At 39.7% G+C, this 19791-nt stretch overlaps 1 protein-coding gene across 11 annotated transcripts in view; it reads left to right on the top strand.

Annotated features, from left to right (window-relative positions):
* Positions 1 to 19791, top strand: part of INPP5F (inositol polyphosphate-5-phosphatase F) — a 94576-nt gene that overhangs the window by 49609 nt on the left and 25176 nt on the right. For 10 of the 11 annotated variants that reach the window (XM_055560642.1, XM_055560648.1, XM_055560641.1 and 7 more), the window contains 6 exons: positions 13088 to 13216; positions 13441 to 13605; positions 13723 to 13779; positions 15376 to 15574; positions 16200 to 16379; positions 17262 to 17329. In XM_055560642.1, coding sequence (XP_055416617.1) covers positions 13088 to 13216; positions 13441 to 13605; positions 13723 to 13779; positions 15376 to 15574; positions 16200 to 16379; positions 17262 to 17329 — 798 coding nt within the window. Of the gene's footprint in view, positions 1 to 26; positions 142 to 13087; positions 13217 to 13440; positions 13606 to 13722; positions 13780 to 15375; positions 15575 to 16199; positions 16380 to 17261; positions 17330 to 19791 lie in introns of all 11 variants that reach the window. The other variant, XM_055560649.1, reaches the window with a different exon arrangement.

The following is a 19791-nucleotide window of genomic DNA, read 5'->3' on the forward strand; positions in this document are numbered from 1 at the left end:
GCACTGTTATAATCCATGTTGCACAGGTGAAGAGAGAAGGCTTGGCAAGGATTAACCACACAGCTGGCTCGTGGTGCATCTAGACCTGGACTTAGGCCGTCTGTTCCTGCTGGGCTTGCCTCCCTGTTACCCGAACCACAGGTAACAGGTAGCATAGTGTCCACTGCCCCACAACTCAGTATGTGTTTTCTAGGCTGAACTTTGGGGAAGGAAATTGGGGCACAGGGTTAAATTATTAAAAAAAATACATACAGGCATATCTTGGAGATACTGTGGGTTTGGTTCCAGACCATTGCAATAAAGCAAATAATTATAATAATATGACTTTTTGGTTTCTCAGTGCATATACGAGATATGTTTATATTACACTATAGTCTGTTAAGTGTACAAGAGTATTATGCCTAAAAAAAAAAAAAAAAAACCTTAATTTAAAAATACTATTGCTAAGATACTAATGTATGCTTAGTCACTCAGTCGTGTCTGACTGTTTGTGATCTCATGAACTACAGCCCGCCAGGCTCCTCTGTCCATGGGGATTCTCCAGGCAAGAATACTAGAGTGGGTTGCCATGTCCTCCTCCAAGGAATCTTCCCAACCCAGGGATCGAACCCACGTCTCCCACATTGTACATGGATTCTTTACCATCTGAGCTACCAGAGAAGCCCTCACCACCATCTGAGTTTTCAGGGAGTCAGTCTTTTCACAATAATATCAAAGATTACCATAACAAATATGATAATGAGAAAGTTTGAAATCTTGTGGGAAATTACCAAAATGGGAGACGCATGAAGTGACCAAATGCTGCTGGAAAAATAGTACCAATAAACCTGTTCATTGCGATTGCCACAAATCTCTTATTTATTTTTTTTCCTTGAAAAGCATCTGCAAAGCACAATAAAACAGGGTATGCGGTAACAATATAGTAATTTTTGTGCTTCAGATCTTTCTGGAAGTTTGACAGTCTAACCAGTATTATAATGAATTTAGGAGGACACTGATACTCTGTTATAGGAATAAAAAAAAAAAAGATTCAAGTACTTATTTCCTTTGATTGGTACTAGAGATAGAATACTATTCACTATTGCTGATCCTCAGACAAGTAACTTTGGTGGCAATTGGGCCTGTTAAAAACAAGTGTTTTGCAGTTTTTGTTTTCATTTTATTTTAGCGAAGAGCAGACTAAAAAAATTTTATCCATTGATTAAGCCAGTAAACTTGTGTGTTTTGGATGACTGCTGACAAATTGAAAGATCAGCCTGGCTTCCTGTTACCAGTCTTGGCCTTGAGTGTGAGCACTCCTTGGGCAGCGTGCTGGTTTGAGCAGTAAGCTGGGGGCCTGGACAGTTAGAGCAGAGGCCAGCTCCTCAGCGCCTTGGTCACCTGATAGTCATCAGTTTGCACATCTGGCACCCCCAATTCTGGGGAAATGAACTGTCCTCACCCAGAGGCCTGCATAGGATGCCTAGTGGACTTTTCAGGAAGATGTTCTTCGTGGCCATCAGTCCGTATCATTTGAGATTATTGTTGTTGTTCAGTCACTAAGTCATGTCCGACTCTTTGCAGTCCCATGGACTGCAGCTCACCAGACTTTGCTGTCCTTCACCATCTCCCAGAGTTTGTTCAAACTCATGTCTGTTGAATCAGTGATGCTATCTAACTGTCTCATCCTCTGCCGCCCCCTTCTCCTTTTGCTTCAAGTCTTTCCCAGAATCAGGGTCTTTTCCAGTGAATTGGGTCTTCGCATCAGGTGGCCAAAGAATTGGAGCTTCAGCTGACTATTGTATAGATGGTGGGTGGTGGGGGGGGAGGAATCTTTAGGCAATAACATTTAGTGGAATTTTAAAACAACAAAAAAAATGTGGCTGTGATGACAGCTTTTAAAATGTCTTCATTCTGAAGACTTTTCCTTTTCTTTCTTGACACTCTCAAGTGAATGAGATCATCTTCACATACAAATGAAAATGAGATAGTCCCACTTAGCTGAGTGTTTTTACAGTACTGTTGGACAATCTGAGTGATGGCATTTGCCCGGGTACTAAAGGTACAGTCCATGTTAAGAGCTGGAAATATATAATGACCCTTGCTAATTAGGGATAAACGTGATTATAGATAAAGTATTTCCAGATCCCAATTTAGTGATAGTTTGGCATGGCTTTCTCTCAAGAGAATATAATTTCAGAAATTTGCATTTAAGCCTTTTTTCCCCTTCCTTTAATCTTGTTTTCTGTTAATGCAGCTTTATGACAGTGAACAATAGAAGGGCAAAGAACAGCTCTGTTGAAAATCACAAACTGTTTGCTTATTTTCTGACATGTTAATTTAAATTTTTGGTATTCTTATTCTAGTTTCCATATAAGACCAGTTAAAAAGAGCATTTAGAAGCATGATAAATTTTTGTGGGGCTTTTTATTTTTGATTATATAGTAATTGTAACTGAGGAGGAGGAAAAATATTCTCCCACATAGAAATGATCAATGTCAATATTCTGGTTTTTAAAAACAATTTAGTTTTAATTGAAGGATAATAGCTTTATAATATTGTATTGGTTTCTGTCATACATCAACATGAATCAGCCATAGGGATACATATGTTCCCTGGTTTCCATTTGTCTCCAGCTCTTTGGAGGAGCAATATTTCAAATTTTCAGGGTAGTTTTTATATTTTGCATCTTTGCATATTTTTCCCATTTCTGTTAGTTAAAAAATTCCTGTTATTTTTCATGACCATATGTATCTTATGCACAGAAGACTTTCTTAAATGAAGCTGACTCTTAGGTCTTCTTTAAAGTGAAAGTTGCTCAGTCGTATTCAACTCTTTGCAACCCCATGGACTATACAGTCCATGGAATTCTCCAGGCCAGAATACTGGAGTGCGAAGCCTTTCCCCTCTCCAGGGAATCTTCCCAATCCAGGGATTGAACCCAAGTCTCCTGCATTGCAGGCAGATTCTTTACCAGCTGAGCCACAAGGGAAGACCAAGAATACTGGAATGGGTAGCCTATCCCTTCTCCAGTGGCTTCCCGACCCAGGAATCGAACTGGGATCTCCTTCATTGCAGGCAGATTCTTTACCAATCCTGCATTACAGGCGGATTCTTTACCAACTGAGCTATTAGGGAAGTCTAGGGCTTCTTAGTATGTCTTTATAATTTGGACATCTGTGTCTGTGTTTGAATACCCACTGCTTTCTACCTTTCCCCTCAGAACCCCTGGGCTCTTTATTGTGGTCACTGTTCTCAGATTTTCAAGGATCTCATCTGTCTTCTGTTATTGGAGCAGAAGCATTTTGTAACAGAGTTGGGAATTACTAGTATTTCTAGTTTTCTACCCCAGTAGACTTTTTACTTTACTTGTATGGCTTATTATGTTTGCCAATTCTTAAAATAATTTTCATACTATACAGTTCATCCATTTAAAGCACATAATTCAGTGGTGTTTAGTATATTCACAGATTTGTAACCATCACTGCAGTTAATTTTAGAACATTTTCATGACTCTAAAAATAACCCTGCACTCATTAGCAGTCACTCATTTTCCCCCAACCCCAGGCAAATCCTAGGCAACCACTAATCTACTTTCTGTGTCTATATAAATTTGCCTGTTCTGAACAGTTCTTCTACATGGCATAAAATATGTAGCCTTTTGTGCCCACTTTCTTTCATTTAGCACCGTGTTTTCAAGGTTCATGTTTGTTGTAGCATGGGTCAGTACTTAATTTCTTTTTATCCCTTTGTATGGATATACCACATTTTATTTATCCTTTCATCAGTTGATGGACGTTGGGGTTGTTTTCACTTTGGGGCTGTTTGTGAATAATATTGCTTTATATTTATATACAAGTTTCTGTACATAACAAAACTTGTACATTTATATATAAGTTTTGGGTGGACATTGTTTTCATTTCTCTTGTGAGAAAAAGAAATTCTATACCTAGGAATGGAATTGCTGTATTATATAGTAACTCTGGGTTTAACCTTTTGAGGATCTGCCAGACTGTTTTTCAAAGCAGTGTGCCATTTAAAAAAGAAAAGATCTATACAAGGATATGAAGAATCTTTGGAGTTCAAATAGATGAGAACATAGATATTCTTGCTTTTGGAAAAATATCCTTTAAAGTTTTATAGGCTTATGTTCCATGTCTGCATATCTTACTTGGTGTATCTCGTTGCTTTAATAGATAACTGCATCATTTTCCATACTTGGTTTCCCATTAGACATCTGTTTAAAATTTTAGCTCCTGATGGACACAAATAGATATCAACTTATAAAATAAAATCATTTATTTTCCTTTCCCTATACAGCAGCAGCAACATCAGCCCTTAATCTTGGTTGTGAACTCTTAAGTGGTTAGAGCAGTAGAAATACTAGGGGAGCACTGTGGTGCTGTGGTTGTGGTTTTCTTTTTGAGATTGTGTGTTGAGATGTTGTGATAAGGGCCAAAGCACATATTATGCAGAACTGGCTGGGCCTCTGGAAAAGGGAAGGTGATCTTACTGTACACGCTGTGTATTGTAATCCCCAGAGCTCTGTCTAAACAAAGCATTTTAGGACTGGAAGGAATTCCAAGAAGTTATTTTCTATATTCTTATTTCTTGGTAGGACTGAACTTAACCTTTAAAAAAAGATAGTGAACCTGTTTGCAGCGCAGCAACGGAGAGCCAGCCAGAGCACAGACGTGTGGACACGGTGCGGGGGTCGGGGGAGGAGAGGGTGGGATGAAAGGAGAGAGTAGCAAGGAAACATATATGTTACCATACACAAAATAGATAGATAGGAACTTGCTGTATGATTCAGGGAACTCAAACCAGGGTTCTGGGGCAACCTAGAGGGTTAGGATGGGGTGGGAGGTGTGAGGGAAGTTCAAGAGGAAGGGGACATATGTATACCTATGGCTGAGTCATGTTGATATATGGCAGAAACAACACAATGTTATAAAGCAATTATCCTTCAATTAAAAATAAATTAATTTATAAAATGAGATAGTGGTCATGCTTTCTTTTCTAAAGTTAACTGTATATATATGCTGACTGTCACAAGTGCTCAGTCATGTCCGACTCTTTGTAACCCCATAGACTGTAGCCCACCAGGTTCCTCTGTCCATGGGATTTCTTTCCAGGCAAGAATACTGGAGTGGGTTGGCATTTCCTTCTTCAGGGGATCTTCCTGAACCAGGGATCGAACCTGGGTCTCTTGCATCTCCTGCATTGGCAGGCAGGCAGATTCTTTACCACTATGTATATATATGGGTGATTCTAAAATATTCATTGAAAATTTTTATGTTTAAAGTAATTTTAAATTTCTCTTTAGAAAAATCAACTTTAAGAGAGATGGTGTGGTAACTTTATGCTCTGCTGTGCATATCACAATCCTTATCTGAAACCTTTGAGGCTGAATTTAGTTTAGAATTCAGGTTTTGAGGGCTTTCCAAAAGGTTATTCCATGTATTTTATTATATGGGCAGTTAGTCTGGGATGTTACCCTACAAAACTACACATTCATATTTCTTAAAGAATCAGATAAATGTTCATTCTGAGGAAGGTAAATGATGACTATAAATAGCCTCTCTTTGGGGGTTATTTTATCATTAGATGAGCTTGTAGCAAACTTTAAAAATACCCTTTCAAGTTTTAGCATTTTTTGAAGTTGTTGGTAAGGAAGTTAAGGGATATTGAGCCTCTGTCAACTCTGTTCCAAGCCCAGGAGGAGAGTAGATTAAAAAAAGAGAAAAGAAAAACAAGGAAGACATTGCCAGGCCTAGAGGGAAACTGCATCTTATCTTCATCGACCAAAAATGGAATAGCAGCTTAAATAGAGGCCATAGGCCTCCTAGGTTCTGGGTCCATAAGTAGGCAGTGGTGGGTGGAGATTTGGTCTACACAGTGAAAAAAAATGAAAGTGTTAGTCACTCAGTCTTGTGACTCTTTGCAACCCTATGGACTGTAGCCCACCAGGCTCCTCTGTCCATGGGATTCTCTAGGCAAGAATACTGAAGTGGGTAACCATTCCCTTCTCCAGGTGATCTCTACACAATAAAGGGAACGAAATGGAAGCCTGGAACCCTTTTCAGTACTTGAAGCCTGGAGTGCTTCAAGTGGTGCTGGAGTGGACTCCCCAGTTCATGAAAGGAAGCTGTTAGGTTTTGTGCTCTAAGTGGGATGATTGTGCATAAAAGAAGTCTGTTAAGCCAGTAGCACCTCCCTCGAGAAGCAATGGTTTAGGCAAAAGATACGGATCTGAATTAACACAATAGCAATCAACATGAAATAGTTGGGGTTGATAGAAGAGACTTTATCAGGGAGAGTAACGGAAGATGACTAGAAGGTTTCTTGCTTAAGTGGTACAGTTGGTGGTATTGCCTGAGATAGGGCATACCAGAGAAGGAACAAGATTTGTGAAATAGATGTTGGTCAGTTTTGGAGATGCTGAACTTGAGAGACTAGTGTCAATAGTGGGGAAATGTATTTTGGGGTCATGAGCTCAGAGCAAAAGAGTAGAGTTAGAAATGTGGAGTTAAACATCAGTTCAGTTCAGTCACTCAGTTGTGTCTGACTCTTTGCGACCCCATGAATCGCAGCACGCCAGGCCTCCTTGTCCATCACCAACTCCCAGAGTTCACTCAAACTCATGTCCATTGAGTTGGTGATGCCATCCAGCCATCTCATCCTCTGTCGTCCCCTTCTCCTCCTGCCCCCAATCCCTCCCAGCATCAGGGTCTTTTCCAATGAGTCAACTCTTCACATGAGGTGGCCAAAGTACTGGAGTTTCAGCTTCAGCATCATTCCTTCCAAAGAAATCCCAGGGCTGATCTTCTTCAGAATGGACTGGTTGGATCTCCTTGCAGTCCAAGGGACTCTCAGGAGTCTTCTCCAACACCACAGTTCAAAAGCATCAATTCTTCGGCGCTCAGCTTTCTTCAGAGTCCAACTCTCACATCCATACATGACCACTGGAAAAACCATAGCCTTGATTAGACAGACCTTTGTTGGCAAAGTAATGTCTCTGCTTTTGAATATGCTATCTAGGTTGGTCATAACTTTCCTTCCAAGGAGGGAGTGTCTTTTAATTTCATAGCTGCAGTCACCATCTGTAGTGATTTTGGAGCCCCAAAAAATAAAGTCAGCCACTGTTTCCACTGTTTCCCCATCTATTTGCTGTGAAGTGATGGGACCAGATGCCATGATCTTCATTTTCTGAATGGTGAGCTTTAAGCCAACTTTTTCACTCTCCTCTTTCACTTTCATCAAGAGGCTTTTGAGTTCCTCTTCACTTTTCTGCCATAAGGGTGGTGTCATCTGCATATCTGAGGTTATTGATATTTCTCCCGGCAATCTTGATTCCACCTTGTGCTTCTTCCAGCCCAGCGTTTCTCATGATGTACTCTGCATATAAGTTAAATAAGTAGGGTGACAATATACAGCCCTGATGTACTCCTTTTCCTGTTTGGAACCAGTCTGTGTTCCATGTCCAGTTCTAACTGTTGCTTCCTGACCTGCATATAGGTTTCTCAAGAGGCAAATCAGGTGGTCTGGTATTCCCATCTCTTTCAGAATTTTCCACAGTTTATTGTGATCCACACAGTCAAAGGCTTTGGCATAGTCAATAAAGCAGAAATAGATGTTTTTCTGGAACTCTCTTGCTTTTTCGATGATCCAGCAGATATTGGCAATTTGATCTCTGGTTCCTCTGCCTTTTCTAAAACCAGCTTGAACATCTGGAAGTTCATGGTTCACGTATTGCTGAAGCCTGGCCTGGAGAATTTTGAGCATTACTTTACTAGCGTGTGAGATAAGTGCAATTGTGCGGTCGTTTGAGCCTTCTTTGGCATTGCCTTTCTTTGGGATTGGAATGAAAACTGACCTTTTCCAGTCCTGTGGCCACTGCTGAGTTTTCCAAATTTGCTGGCATATTGAGTGCACACTTTCACAGCATCATCTTTCAGGATTTGAAAGAACTCAACTGGAATTCCATCACCTCCACTAGCTTTGTTTGTAGTGATGTTTTCTAAGGCCCACTTGACTTCACATTCCAGGATGTCTGGCTCTAGGTCAGTGATCACACCATCGTGATTATCTGGGTCGTGAAGCTCTTTTTTGTACAGTTCTTCTTTGTGTTCTTACCACCTCTTCTTAGTATCTTCTGCTTCTGTTAGGTCCATATCATTTCTGTCCTTTATCAAGCCCATCTTTGCATGAAATATTCCCTGGGTATCTCTAATTTTCTTGAAGAGATCTCTAGTCTTTCCCATTCTGTTGTTTTCCTCTATTTCTTTGCATTGATCGCTGAAGAAGGCTTTCTTATCTCTTCTTGCTATTCTTTGGAACTCTGCATTCAGATGCTTATATCTTTCCTTTTGTCCTTTGCTTTTCGCTTCTCTTCTTTTCACAGCTATTTGTAAGGCCTCCCCAGACAGCCATTTGGCTTTTTTGCATTTCTTTTCCATGGGGATGGTCTTGATCCCTGTCTCCTGTACAATGTCATGAACCTCAGTCCATAGTTCATCAGGCACTCTATCTATCAGATCTAATCTATTTCTCACTTCCATTGTATAATCATAAGGGATTTGATTTAGGTCATACCTGAATGGTCTCGTGGTTTTCCCTACTTTCTTCAATTTAAGTCTGAATTTGGCAATAAGGAGTTAAATATAGTAGTAGTTAAAATGAAGATGTGTATGTTAGTCGCTCAGTCATGTCCAACTCTTTGCGACCCTACGGACTATAGCTCACCAGGCTTCTCTGTCCATGGGATTCTCCATGCAAGAATACTGGAATGGGTTGCCATTCCCTTCTCCAGAGGATAGAGGATGAAATTTTCTCAGCAGAGCATGAAGGATGGGCAGAGAGCTAAGGATGGAATGTCAGGAACCACCATCATGTTTAGAGATAGAGATGCTAGACAGAGAAGGAACAGAGTTCTGGTAAGAGCCCAGAGAGACGGGTTTCATGGGGACCAGAGGAAGAGACAGCAGGAAGTGATCATTACTGCCACATTCTTTGATTTGTCCTTTTCAGTGTTGGGGAGGCGGGGTCCTTGTTTCACTCTGCCTCAGGAATTTCACTGGGCCATCACTCCTTGATCTACCCCAATTAGACTAGCATCCTCACAGTTCCAAGGACTATGGCATAGAGATTTCAGGGTTGAGGAATGATTAAAAAAAAAAAGATTCAGTAAACTTCAGTAGTGTTAAAAGGCGGTAGGAAAGGGGCCAGTAGAGGGAGTTTGCAATAGAGTAAAGGGGAATGGATGACGGGACAAGGCCCCTGTCCTTAAGGGGAGACAGTGGGAAGCCAGCCTTGCAGAGAAAAACAACTCCCGTCCTTCTGCAAATGAGGGGAGTGTGGGTGCAGACTAGGTGTGCTGCTACAAGATTACTTTAGAATAGCTCGATATTTAGAATAATCATCTTTGATGTATTCCTGGGGGAAAATCTTGCTGGCTTGAGTGCTCTTAAGGAATAACTGTATCTGACAGATGCATAATATTCTGTTGGAACATTAAAATTGTAATAACTTATAACTAGGTTTGAGGCATGTTTTCAGACTTTTTTAAAAAAAGAAAGTGCAGCAGCAACAGGGGACTAACAGAGCTTCTTGGCTGTCCCAGGAATTCTGTGCTAACCAACGTCGAGGGGTGTGAGGTGTATACATGGAAGAAGGGAAGTGAGAGGTCTGGGCTGGAGATAAAACATGTGCTTGTTGGCAGGGTAATTACAGCCAGGGGCACAGGGGTGCTGCTCTGGGAAGACAATCTAGAGTCACCTTGTCCCAGTAACCACGAGTCACCTGCAGCTCTTACATGACTAAAACGTGCCTCCTCTGAATTTAGATGTGCTGAGTATAAAGTACACACTGAATTTTGAATTTATTTGAATTTTTGCATTTACTATACTAATCAAGAAGGGTTTCCCAAGACTGCTCTTATGACCTGTGTGTGAATCTGGAGGTCACATTTGTAACATCAGAGCCCATTCATTCATTTAACGAAGGTTTTTTTGTGTGACCTCCTGTACCAGGTACCGCTAAGGCCCCTAGAGATGAGTCAATAAAGCAAAGGTGTCTGGTGAACGTGGGGCAGGCAGTAAACATTAAGATGATTATGTTATGTCTTATGTTGGAAAGTAATCGTTGCTATGGGAAAGAAAAATTGAGTGCAGTAAGAGTGGTGGGTGGAGTGCCAGGGGCGGAGATTATGGTGAGATATCTCGGGAGATGTCTGGAGGGCATCACTGACTCAATGGACATGAGTTTGAGCAAACTCTGGGAGATGGTGAAGGACAGGAAACCTGGCATGCTGCCAGTCCACGGGGTCACAAGGAGTCAGACAAGACTGAGCAACTGAACAACATTTGGGAAGAGGACGAACAGCTAGAACAAAGGCCCTGAGGTGGAAGTAGCCCTGACGTGTGGGGAACAGCAGGTAGCTGATGTGGGCGGAGCGGAGTAAGCAAAGGGAAGAGAGCCACAGGAGAAAAAGGCAGGGAGGGCAGATGAGGGTCTAGTTTTGGATGTGTTGAGTGTGAGGTGCCTGATGGAAATCCGAGTGGAAATGTTGGTGTTTGTGGTTCTAGAATTTGGGAGGAGAGCAGAGCTAGAAATATACCATTGAGAGAGAAGGACTGGTATGTTGATGGTATTTGAAGCCAGGAGACTGGATGAAATTGCTGAGAAAGTGAATGCAGATAGGACTGAACCTGGAGGTGCCAAGATGTTAGGAAGTGAAATGGTTGGGAAGGAACCAGTAAGAGAGGTAAAGAGTGCCAGTGGAAGTCAGGTGAGACAGTGTATCAGAGAGGACGAGGGACAGAGGAACTGTGTCAGATGCTACTGAGCAGTTAAGATGAGGACCAGGAATCCACATTGCATTTAGCCAAGGAGACCACATGGGTCACACTGAAGATAGGTTAAGGTGGAGTGGTGGGGGCCAAAGCCAAGTTGCAGTGGGCTGGGGAGAGAACAGGAGGAGAGGAATTGGAGGCAGTGAGGGTTGTAAAGACATAGGATCCTAGCTGGCACATGAAGGTGTTAGAGGAGAGAAATATCTGTGTTTCTGTGCTGGTTGAGTGATCAGGCAGAAAGAAGAGAACAGGGAGAACTGCTAGAGCAACATCCATATGCTTTTTCTCTCTTTCCCCATCATGTCATGATCTGGTTAGTTTTGCTTGTGTGTGTGCTAAGTTGCTTCAGTCGTGTTTGACTCTTTGGGACCCCACAGACTATAGCCCACCAGGCTCCTCTGTCCATGGGATTCTCCAGGCAAGAATACTGGAGTGGGTTGCCATTCCCTCCTCCTCAGGATCTTCCTGACCCAGGGATCAAACCAGAATCTTGTGTGGCGCCTGCATTGCAGGTGGATTCTTTACCTCTGAGCCACCGAGGAAAGCCTCAGAAGAAAATTTAAGTTAGTTCGGGTTTCAGCAGGATGACTGTAGATCTTTTTTACTTCCCCTTGGGTTCGCTTTTCTTCCCCTGGTAGGCCAGGAGGAGTGTAAAGTTGTAGTCATGTTGTGAAACCCATGTAAATTGAGTGTTTGATAGCCAGAGCTTTAAAAAGACATAAACCCCATAAGATTGCATTACATGTAAATTCTTGGTTCAATTATCAGTCTCCACTTCCAATCTGATAAAACAGGAACAGCCTCCTTCCTTTTTTTAAAAAAATAACTTACTATCAGAACTTGAACTAGGACTTCTCTGGTGGTCCAGTGGTTAAGAATTCGCTTTGCAGTGCAGGGGACACAGGTTCAGTCCCTGGTCTGGGAAGAGCTTGTGCTCTGCAACAAGAGAAGTGACCACGATGAGAAACCTGTGCACCACAACTAGAGAGCAGGCCCAGCTCGCTGCAACTCGAGAAAGCACCCCCCACCCCCCACCCCGCCAATACAGCAGTGAAGACCCAGCACAGCCAAAAATAAATAATTAATAATTAAAGGAAAAAAACCCAACTTGGACTAGTTTTTGCTCTCCTTGTTTTTCTCATCCTGTTTATTATCTAGTAATAGTTATTTTGTAAGTAAGATACTACTAATAATAAGCATATAGTAAATGTTACCTCCTAACAGGGTTCTGGCACTTAGCACAGCAATAAAACCAGTGTATTGAAAAAATGGCATTAGTCTGCATATGGTTAATAGAATCCATGTGTCCCCTTTAGAATGTTTGGTTTGTGTGTTGAGTCACATGAAATTATATGTAAAATGCTCAACTCTAACCAGATAGTTGTCTCTAGAACTTTTGTGCCTTTCTCTTGTCTAAACCTTTCCATCCTCTTCCTCACCTTTGTGGGCTGCTCATTTCCTGCAGCTCCAACTTTCTGGTTCTCCAAATTTAATCTCTGGACCCAACGAGTGTGTTTTTATGCTGATTGTATCAGTGTGTGTGTGAGGATAGAAGGGGAAAGAGTAGTTGAAATGTCCAGATTTTAAGATTCCTAATAGAGCAGACTCTTGGCATCTTCTCACCCAAAACATTCCACTAACTAGCATTAATATTTAGCACGTATTGCTGTAAAGAAATGTTCCTAGAGCATAGAAAATGTGTATATTGCACTAATTTTAATCTTGTGTGCCTGTACATACTCAATTCTCTTCAGTCGTGTTCAACTCTGCAATCCCATGGACTGTAGCCCACCAGCCTCCCCTGTCCATAGGATTTATCCATGGCAAGTATACTGGAGTGGGTTGCCATGCCCTCCTCTAGGGGATCTTCTCCACCCAGGAGCCTCCTGAGGCTCCTGCATTGGCAGGCAGATTCTTTGCCACTGAGCCTTGTGGGAAATCTTAGATGCCAATTTGTAAAGCATTAATGAACCCCAACCAGAGCATTTTATTCTTCAGTTATATTAGATAAGAGCTTACTATAACCCCCAAGTATGTCCTGCCCTGTATTTTTCGCTTGTGCTCTGCTGTAGCTTTCTAATCCTTGAAACCACAGCTGTGTTTTCTAATATCAGTGGACTACTTGGTCATTTTACTTGCTCTTGAGGTTTTAACCACAATGCTTGAGCAGTAGCTACACTTGTGCACTCATGCTAGAACATTTAGCAAGCAGATATTAGTAATAATGAATTCTCTTTCTCTTCCTAATTATGTAGCTCTGTAAGAAGCATCATTTTGGAATTAACAAACCAGAGAAGATTATACCATCTCCTGATGACTCAAAGTTTCTACTGAAGACCTTTACGCATATTAAATCCAATGTGTCTGCTCCTAATAAAAAGAAAGTAAGAGTTTGACTGATATGGGCTTGGAATTCATCTTTGATTAGTTTTAAATGGAGGGGCGACTTTCCTGCTGGGAGACTTATTTTCAGACTACTCATCATCTTAAAGCACTGTCCCTGCATGTCCTTGGGATTATTTTTCACTTTTCTCCTAGGGAGTTGTGTGGTATCCACATAATGTCTTGCATTTAATTCCTGCAGTAATAGTGGATACATTTCTTATAGGTTAAGGAAAGTAAAGAAAAGGAGAAGCTGGAGAGAAGATTACTCGAGGAGTTGCTGAAGATGTTCATGGACTCGGAATCCTTTTACTATAGCTTGACCTACGACCTGACCAATTCAGTGCAAAGGCAAAGTGCTGGGGAGGACCCCCGTCCCCTCTGGCAAAAGGTACACCTCACAGCTCAGAGCAGGGTTTGCCCCCAGAGCAATTTATGGACCTGTGTGGCCTCTGTGGGAAAACTGAAGCAACATGTTTCTGACCTATTTGTTTTCTACCTTTTCCAGGTTGATGACCGATTTTTTTGGAATAAATATATGATACAAGACCTTACTGAGATTGGTGTGAGTAGTTGTTTCTGAAATATTCTAAGATAGTTATAATTGTTAAGCAAATATTTTTAAGTTGTACTAAAAGAAATTTAAAAACTCACATAATGTTTTACCCTGTAGAATGGGAATCATTTAGCTAGGGAAAACCAAGGTACTGTTTTAAGGCGATTCACAATTCAGCTATATGGCCACAGACTTATCTTTTTAGCAGGTTCCCATAGGACATTCGTAATTTAAAGATATGGAACTAAATCCATAGAGTTCCTCTAAAAGATATTTTGTTTTTACCCACTGGAAATGTTGAAGCCCAGTTTTCCTTTAGTGAGATAGTGAAGTGAAGTTGCTCAGTTATGTCTAACTCTTTGTGACCCCATGGACTGTAGCCTGCCAGGCTCCTCCATCCGTGGGATTTTCCAGGCAAAAATACTGGAGTGGGTTGCCATTTCCTTCTCCAGAGGATCTTCACAGCCCAGGGATCAAACCTAGATCTCCTGCATTGCAGGCAGACTCTTTTACCGTCTGAGCCACTAGGGAATCCCAGTTATTAAATGTTCCTGTTTCCTCATTTGCATTTATTGCTGGAACAAAATTATAAATAATGAGAATGGTAATGAAAATAATGAATGTGGATAGATCCTTCGCCTCACTGTTTTCAACTCTAATCACCTTCCTGAGATCCTGTCTACAGGCTCCATAAAACAGAACTGTGAGGGGACTTAGAAGATATGGTTGTTAAAAAAAAAAAAAAAGGGGTGGATTTGAAGTTGATGCTGAAATCTGTATCAAGGGTAGATACAGATGGAGACAGGGGAGAAAGAGGGACAAAGAACAACTTCTCTGGAGCACTTTTCATCCTTTACTGTCCCCGGGTACAGTCAGTTGAGAAATTTTCTGAGTATTTTTAGTCTTAAAGACTAAGAGGAGATCTTTGCCTTTAATTAATACTTACCTAATTACATTGGATGACTTTTAAAATATTTATGGAAATGATTTTTTTTGGTTCATTGACTGCTTAGATTTTAGCTGGGCACAAAGCAAGACTTTGTCTAAACTAGAAAGTAGAATAGACCTTTGTGTTTCATAACTAAGTGATCAAAGTTGGCTTTACTAAAGGCTTAATACAATTGTGAGTTGAAACGCAACCATTAAGCTATATCTTCTTTTATACCAACAGGAATTAGCTACATTTGTTAAATCCTTACTTTAAGCAGGCAGGTATTTTAGATTTTACTCATTTAATCTTCACAGTAACCTTATGAGGTTGTTGTCTTCACAAAGCAGAATGTCTGGAGGCCTGGAGAGGTTAAGTCATTCTCCTGAGTGAGGGAGTAGGTGGTGGAGCCTGAATTTGTGCCCAGCCATCCAGCTCCTATGTTCTGGTCCCTCTCAGGCAGCTCTTCTTGAATGACCACCATAAAGGAAATGAAAGGCTCTGCCCCCTCCCTCCCTTCATTCCTCAGTGTTCTCCAGTAAGCAGAAAATATGGTTAAAGAATGGAAAGTTTCTGCTTCTAATAAACTAGCAAGTGTGTGATGCCCACTGCTTGGATTTAAGGAAGTAGCAGTGCTGTACAGAATAGAAATAACATGGTGTTCATATTATTTTCAGACACGAGATGTGGACTTTTGGATCATCCCCATCATCCAAGGTTTTGTGCAGATTGAAGAGCTTGTGGTTAATTATAATGAGTCATCTGACGATGAGAAAAGCAGCCCAGAGACCCCGCCTCAGGAGTCCACCTGTGTAGATGACATTTACCCACGATTTCTAGTGGCTCTCATTTCACGCCGAAGTAGACACAGAGCAGGTAAGTGGAGGGCTGTAATAGTGTGCAAATCAGATCCAGGCGAGAATGGAACATTGCAGATGAATTGAAATGCTAATGGCAATAATGGATTTGGAAAAACAGTTTCAAAGTGCTCAGTGACTCTCAGTAGTGTGGTGTAATTGGGGACCAATTTTTTGGAGAGAAGTGAATGGGAGAGTGTTAACAAAAGGGGAAAGAAAAGGAGGTATATTGTGGAAAAGAGCAGAAAGTCACTTGGGATGTGCTTCTAAATACCATTGTTCCCACTGACAGCTTGTATCACTGTAATAAATCCTTAGTGCTAGCACCTTTGGGAAAACCCTCCTCTCTTAGTTCACAGGCATTATCTCAGCTTCAACTTCTAAAAACACTGGTGAATACAGGCATGATTTTGGGGTAAGTTGATACTGTGCTGCCAAGCAGTTGCATGTTAGATCCCCAAGGCTATCCTGAAAGACACAGATTTTTTAAAAAACTTTTTATTTGGTATCAGGCTGTAGCCAATTAACAGTATTGTGATAGTTTCAGGTGAACAGTGAAGGGGCTTGGTCATGCATGGACATGTATCCATTCTCCCCCAAACCAGACTAATTTTTAAAATTTTTGCTGTTTTAATTTTTTTTAGGAATGCGTTATAAGCGAAGAGGAGTGGATAAAAATGGAAATGTCGCAAATTATGTGGAGACTGAGCAGTTAATTCATGTGCATAATCACACTCTGTCATTTATTCAGACACGAGGCTCTGTGCCTGTCTTCTGGAGCCAGGTTGGGTATAGATATAATCCAAGACCTCGGCTGGACAGAAGTAAGCCTATCAGTTATTTGGTTTGCAAATGATGATTTCAGAGGAGATGTTTTTAAAATCCTAGATACTTCATAGGTTTGAATTTATTTTGCCAGATAGTTCATTTAAGATGGTAGCTGGTACACTGAGATTTAATAGTGATACAATAATCTTAAAAGCATTAATTATAGTGGTTGCTGACAATTTAAGTAATTAACAATAAAAAATTGCAAAGTAGAGCATCGCATAGCTTATTTCACAGATTTTAATTTGTTGTTTCTTTGAAGAATACTTTATTACAGTGCTTAATTTTGGAAAAGTGTAAATATAGCCAGTATGTGTAGAAGCAGGAAATACCTTAACGAGACAGTGTCTTTGTGGAATAAGTAAAATCTCTTTTCAGATGTTTGCTGTGAAAGGTTTGTTGTTTGAAATATTAAGGATTTAATCAAGTATTTTAACCGGAATAGCTAAATCGTATTAATTTAATTAGATTACTCAAAGGGGCTGATTTTAAAATTGTTGACAGAATATTTTTCACTCAAAACTTAATTCATATTTATGAGACTTCGGTAAACTTTAATTTTTAATATCCTTGCTTTAAGGGGTTTTTATTAATTTATTATAAACTACATGAAACCTTTTCTGACAAGTTGGTTGAATATATAGATTAAATACCACGGTTTCATAGTTGACATCTTCAGTATGTTTCAGTTTAGTCTAATTGGGGAAAAAAGAGAAATCAAATCTTTAGCTTAGCATTTCATTTAAAAATACTAGTTTTAGACAATCTTAGTTATATGTGGGCTGTCAGTGTTTAAAGTAAGAGTAAAGATGAAATAGACACTAAACTCTGTCTTAAACATGGGAAGGAAAAATAGATTTTGTATCACTTTTTCATAGGTGAAAAGGACACGGTTCCCTATTTCTGTGCCCATTTTGAAGAACAACTGAAAATTTACAAAAAACAGGTGGGATTTCATCTGTAGTAATGTGTTCCTTCATATTTTTAGAAATGTTTGTGCATCTGTTTAAATTTGATGAAGATAACGACATATGGCTCATAATTAAGTAAAACAGCATTTGTCATGACGTTAAGAAACACATAAGCTAAGAGTATTCTTTAACAATTATTGAGTCAGCTACTTTAGACTGTTTTAGATGAGATTAGTCTACTATCAGTTATCACAATCTGAGATATGTCTAGAGTAACATATGAAAGGCATCTTTCAGGTCCACCTCTTTGAGGTAACAATTAGAAATAACCTTCAGTATCTTTTTTTCTCTGCACACCTTTCTTATGTATTCATACAGTCAATATGTAGATATGTGAACATATAAACCAAAATCATTTGAGAACTGTTGGGTGAAATACAATTTAAATAAGATGACCAGATTTCATATAGATTAATATAAAATAATCAGTGACTCTTCTTATCTATTAGCAGTGACCAGTCTGAAGGTATAATGCCATGGGATGCATTTTTATAACCATAGCACAAATAGGAAGAAATAGCGTAAAATCTATTGAACATACAAAAAAGATAGCATATATATGAGGGGAGGGGTTTTTTGGGAGGGAAAGTCTACTGGAGAACATAGAAGAAAACCTGAATAAACAGAGAGACAATACCATGTTCCTGGATGGAAAGACTCAATATTGAATACACTTCAGTTCTTGCAAAATTAATATATAAATGTTTTGCAGTCCCAAAGATAGTCCCAGCAGGGAAATAAAAAGGAAATCCTCACATTGGAAAAAATTATATAAAGTGTAAAAAGAAGAAATAAAGGCAGGTAACTGGGGAAATGAGAACTGCCACACATTGCTGGAGATCAAACCAATCAATCCTAAAGGAAATCAGTCCTGAATATTCATTAGAAGGACTACTGGATGCTGAAGCTTCAGTACTTTGGCCAACTGATGTGAAGAGCTGACTCATTGCAAAAGTCCCTGATGCTGGGAAAGATCAAGGACAAGAGGAGAAGGGGGCAAGAGAGGATGAGATGGTTGGATGATGTCACCATCTCAGTGGACGTGAATTTGAGCAAACTCGGAGAGCTAGAGAAAGACGGGGAAGCCTGGCATGCTGCAGTCCATGGGGTTGCAAAGAGTTAAATATGATTTAGCAACTGAACAGCAGCAACACTTCGCTGGGAGGAGCATAAATTGCTGTGGCCATTTTTGAATGGTATTATCAATCAAAATAAAATACGCTTGTATTGTTAGTATAGTAATTTGCTTTTTGGCCCTTCATGCCATATACAGAAATCAGTTCCAGATAGATATGGATCTAAATATTAAAGGTTAAACAATAGCCTTTTAAAGGAAAATATTGTTAGATTATCTTTTGACCTTAAATCTTTTAAACAAGGTTTTAAAAGAACTAACAGCAATAAAAAAGTAGACTTTACTAAATTTTTTATTTTTATTAAAACTTTATTGAGTTATCATATATTTTCAATATTAAAGCACTACAAGTGGTGCTTTCATTATTAAAATGAAATAAGACTTGAAAAGTACCAACCATAATGAGAAATTGGTAATTTGACTTTACTAAAATAAAGAAATTCTTGATTATTAAAAAGCACCATTAAGAGAATGGAAAGGCAATTCAGAAAGTTGCAGAAGACATATATATGACAAAGGGCTTATATCTAGAGTACATTAAGAATGCCTTCAAATTCATAAAAGGTGTACAACCCAAAGAAAACTGGAGAAAAGACTTGAGCAGATTCTTCCTGACAAAGGATAGTCCAAGTACAATAAACTGGACAAGGTACTCCACTTTCTTAATCATTGGGGAAATGCAAATTAAAACCACTGCTCACACACTAGGATGACTAAAATAAAAAAGATGGAAAATACAAGTTTTGTCAAGGATGTGGAGCAGCTATAACTCTAATACAAATTAAACAAAAAACTTAAATCTCCTTGAGAGAAATGTGTTCAATCAAGGAGGCATGTATAAACCTTCTTTATTGCAGCATTAAAAAAACCCTGATTGTTCATTAGGCATTCAATGGATAAAGCACAGCATATCTAAAGTGTTGAATACAAATAGTTAAAAATGCTGAGATGCATCTGTGTGTACTAATGTGAAAATATCTTAAAATAATATAGCAGAGTGAGAGGAAAACTATATAACAGCATATGGCATGTTACCACTTAAAAAATCCCACAAAACAAAACTGCCGTTTATACATATGCAGTTCTCTTCCATATATACGTGTGTTCTCACCTACATATGGCATACACATTTTTTTAGGGACGTGCTTAGGTGGCCTGAAAGGGTACACTTCAAACTTGTAGCAGGAGTTACCTTCAGGGAAAGGTAAGGAAGGATGTGACCTTTATCCACATTTGAATTTTTTACAATCTGAAAAAAATTTCATGTATTTGCAGTATGTGTAGTTAGAAGTAGTATTGTGG

The sequence above is a fragment of the Bubalus kerabau genome, chromosome 22 (genome assembly GCF_029407905.1).
Source record: "Bubalus kerabau isolate K-KA32 ecotype Philippines breed swamp buffalo chromosome 22, PCC_UOA_SB_1v2, whole genome shotgun sequence".
In the NCBI taxonomy this organism is placed as follows: Eukaryota; Metazoa; Chordata; class Mammalia; order Artiodactyla; family Bovidae; genus Bubalus; species Bubalus kerabau.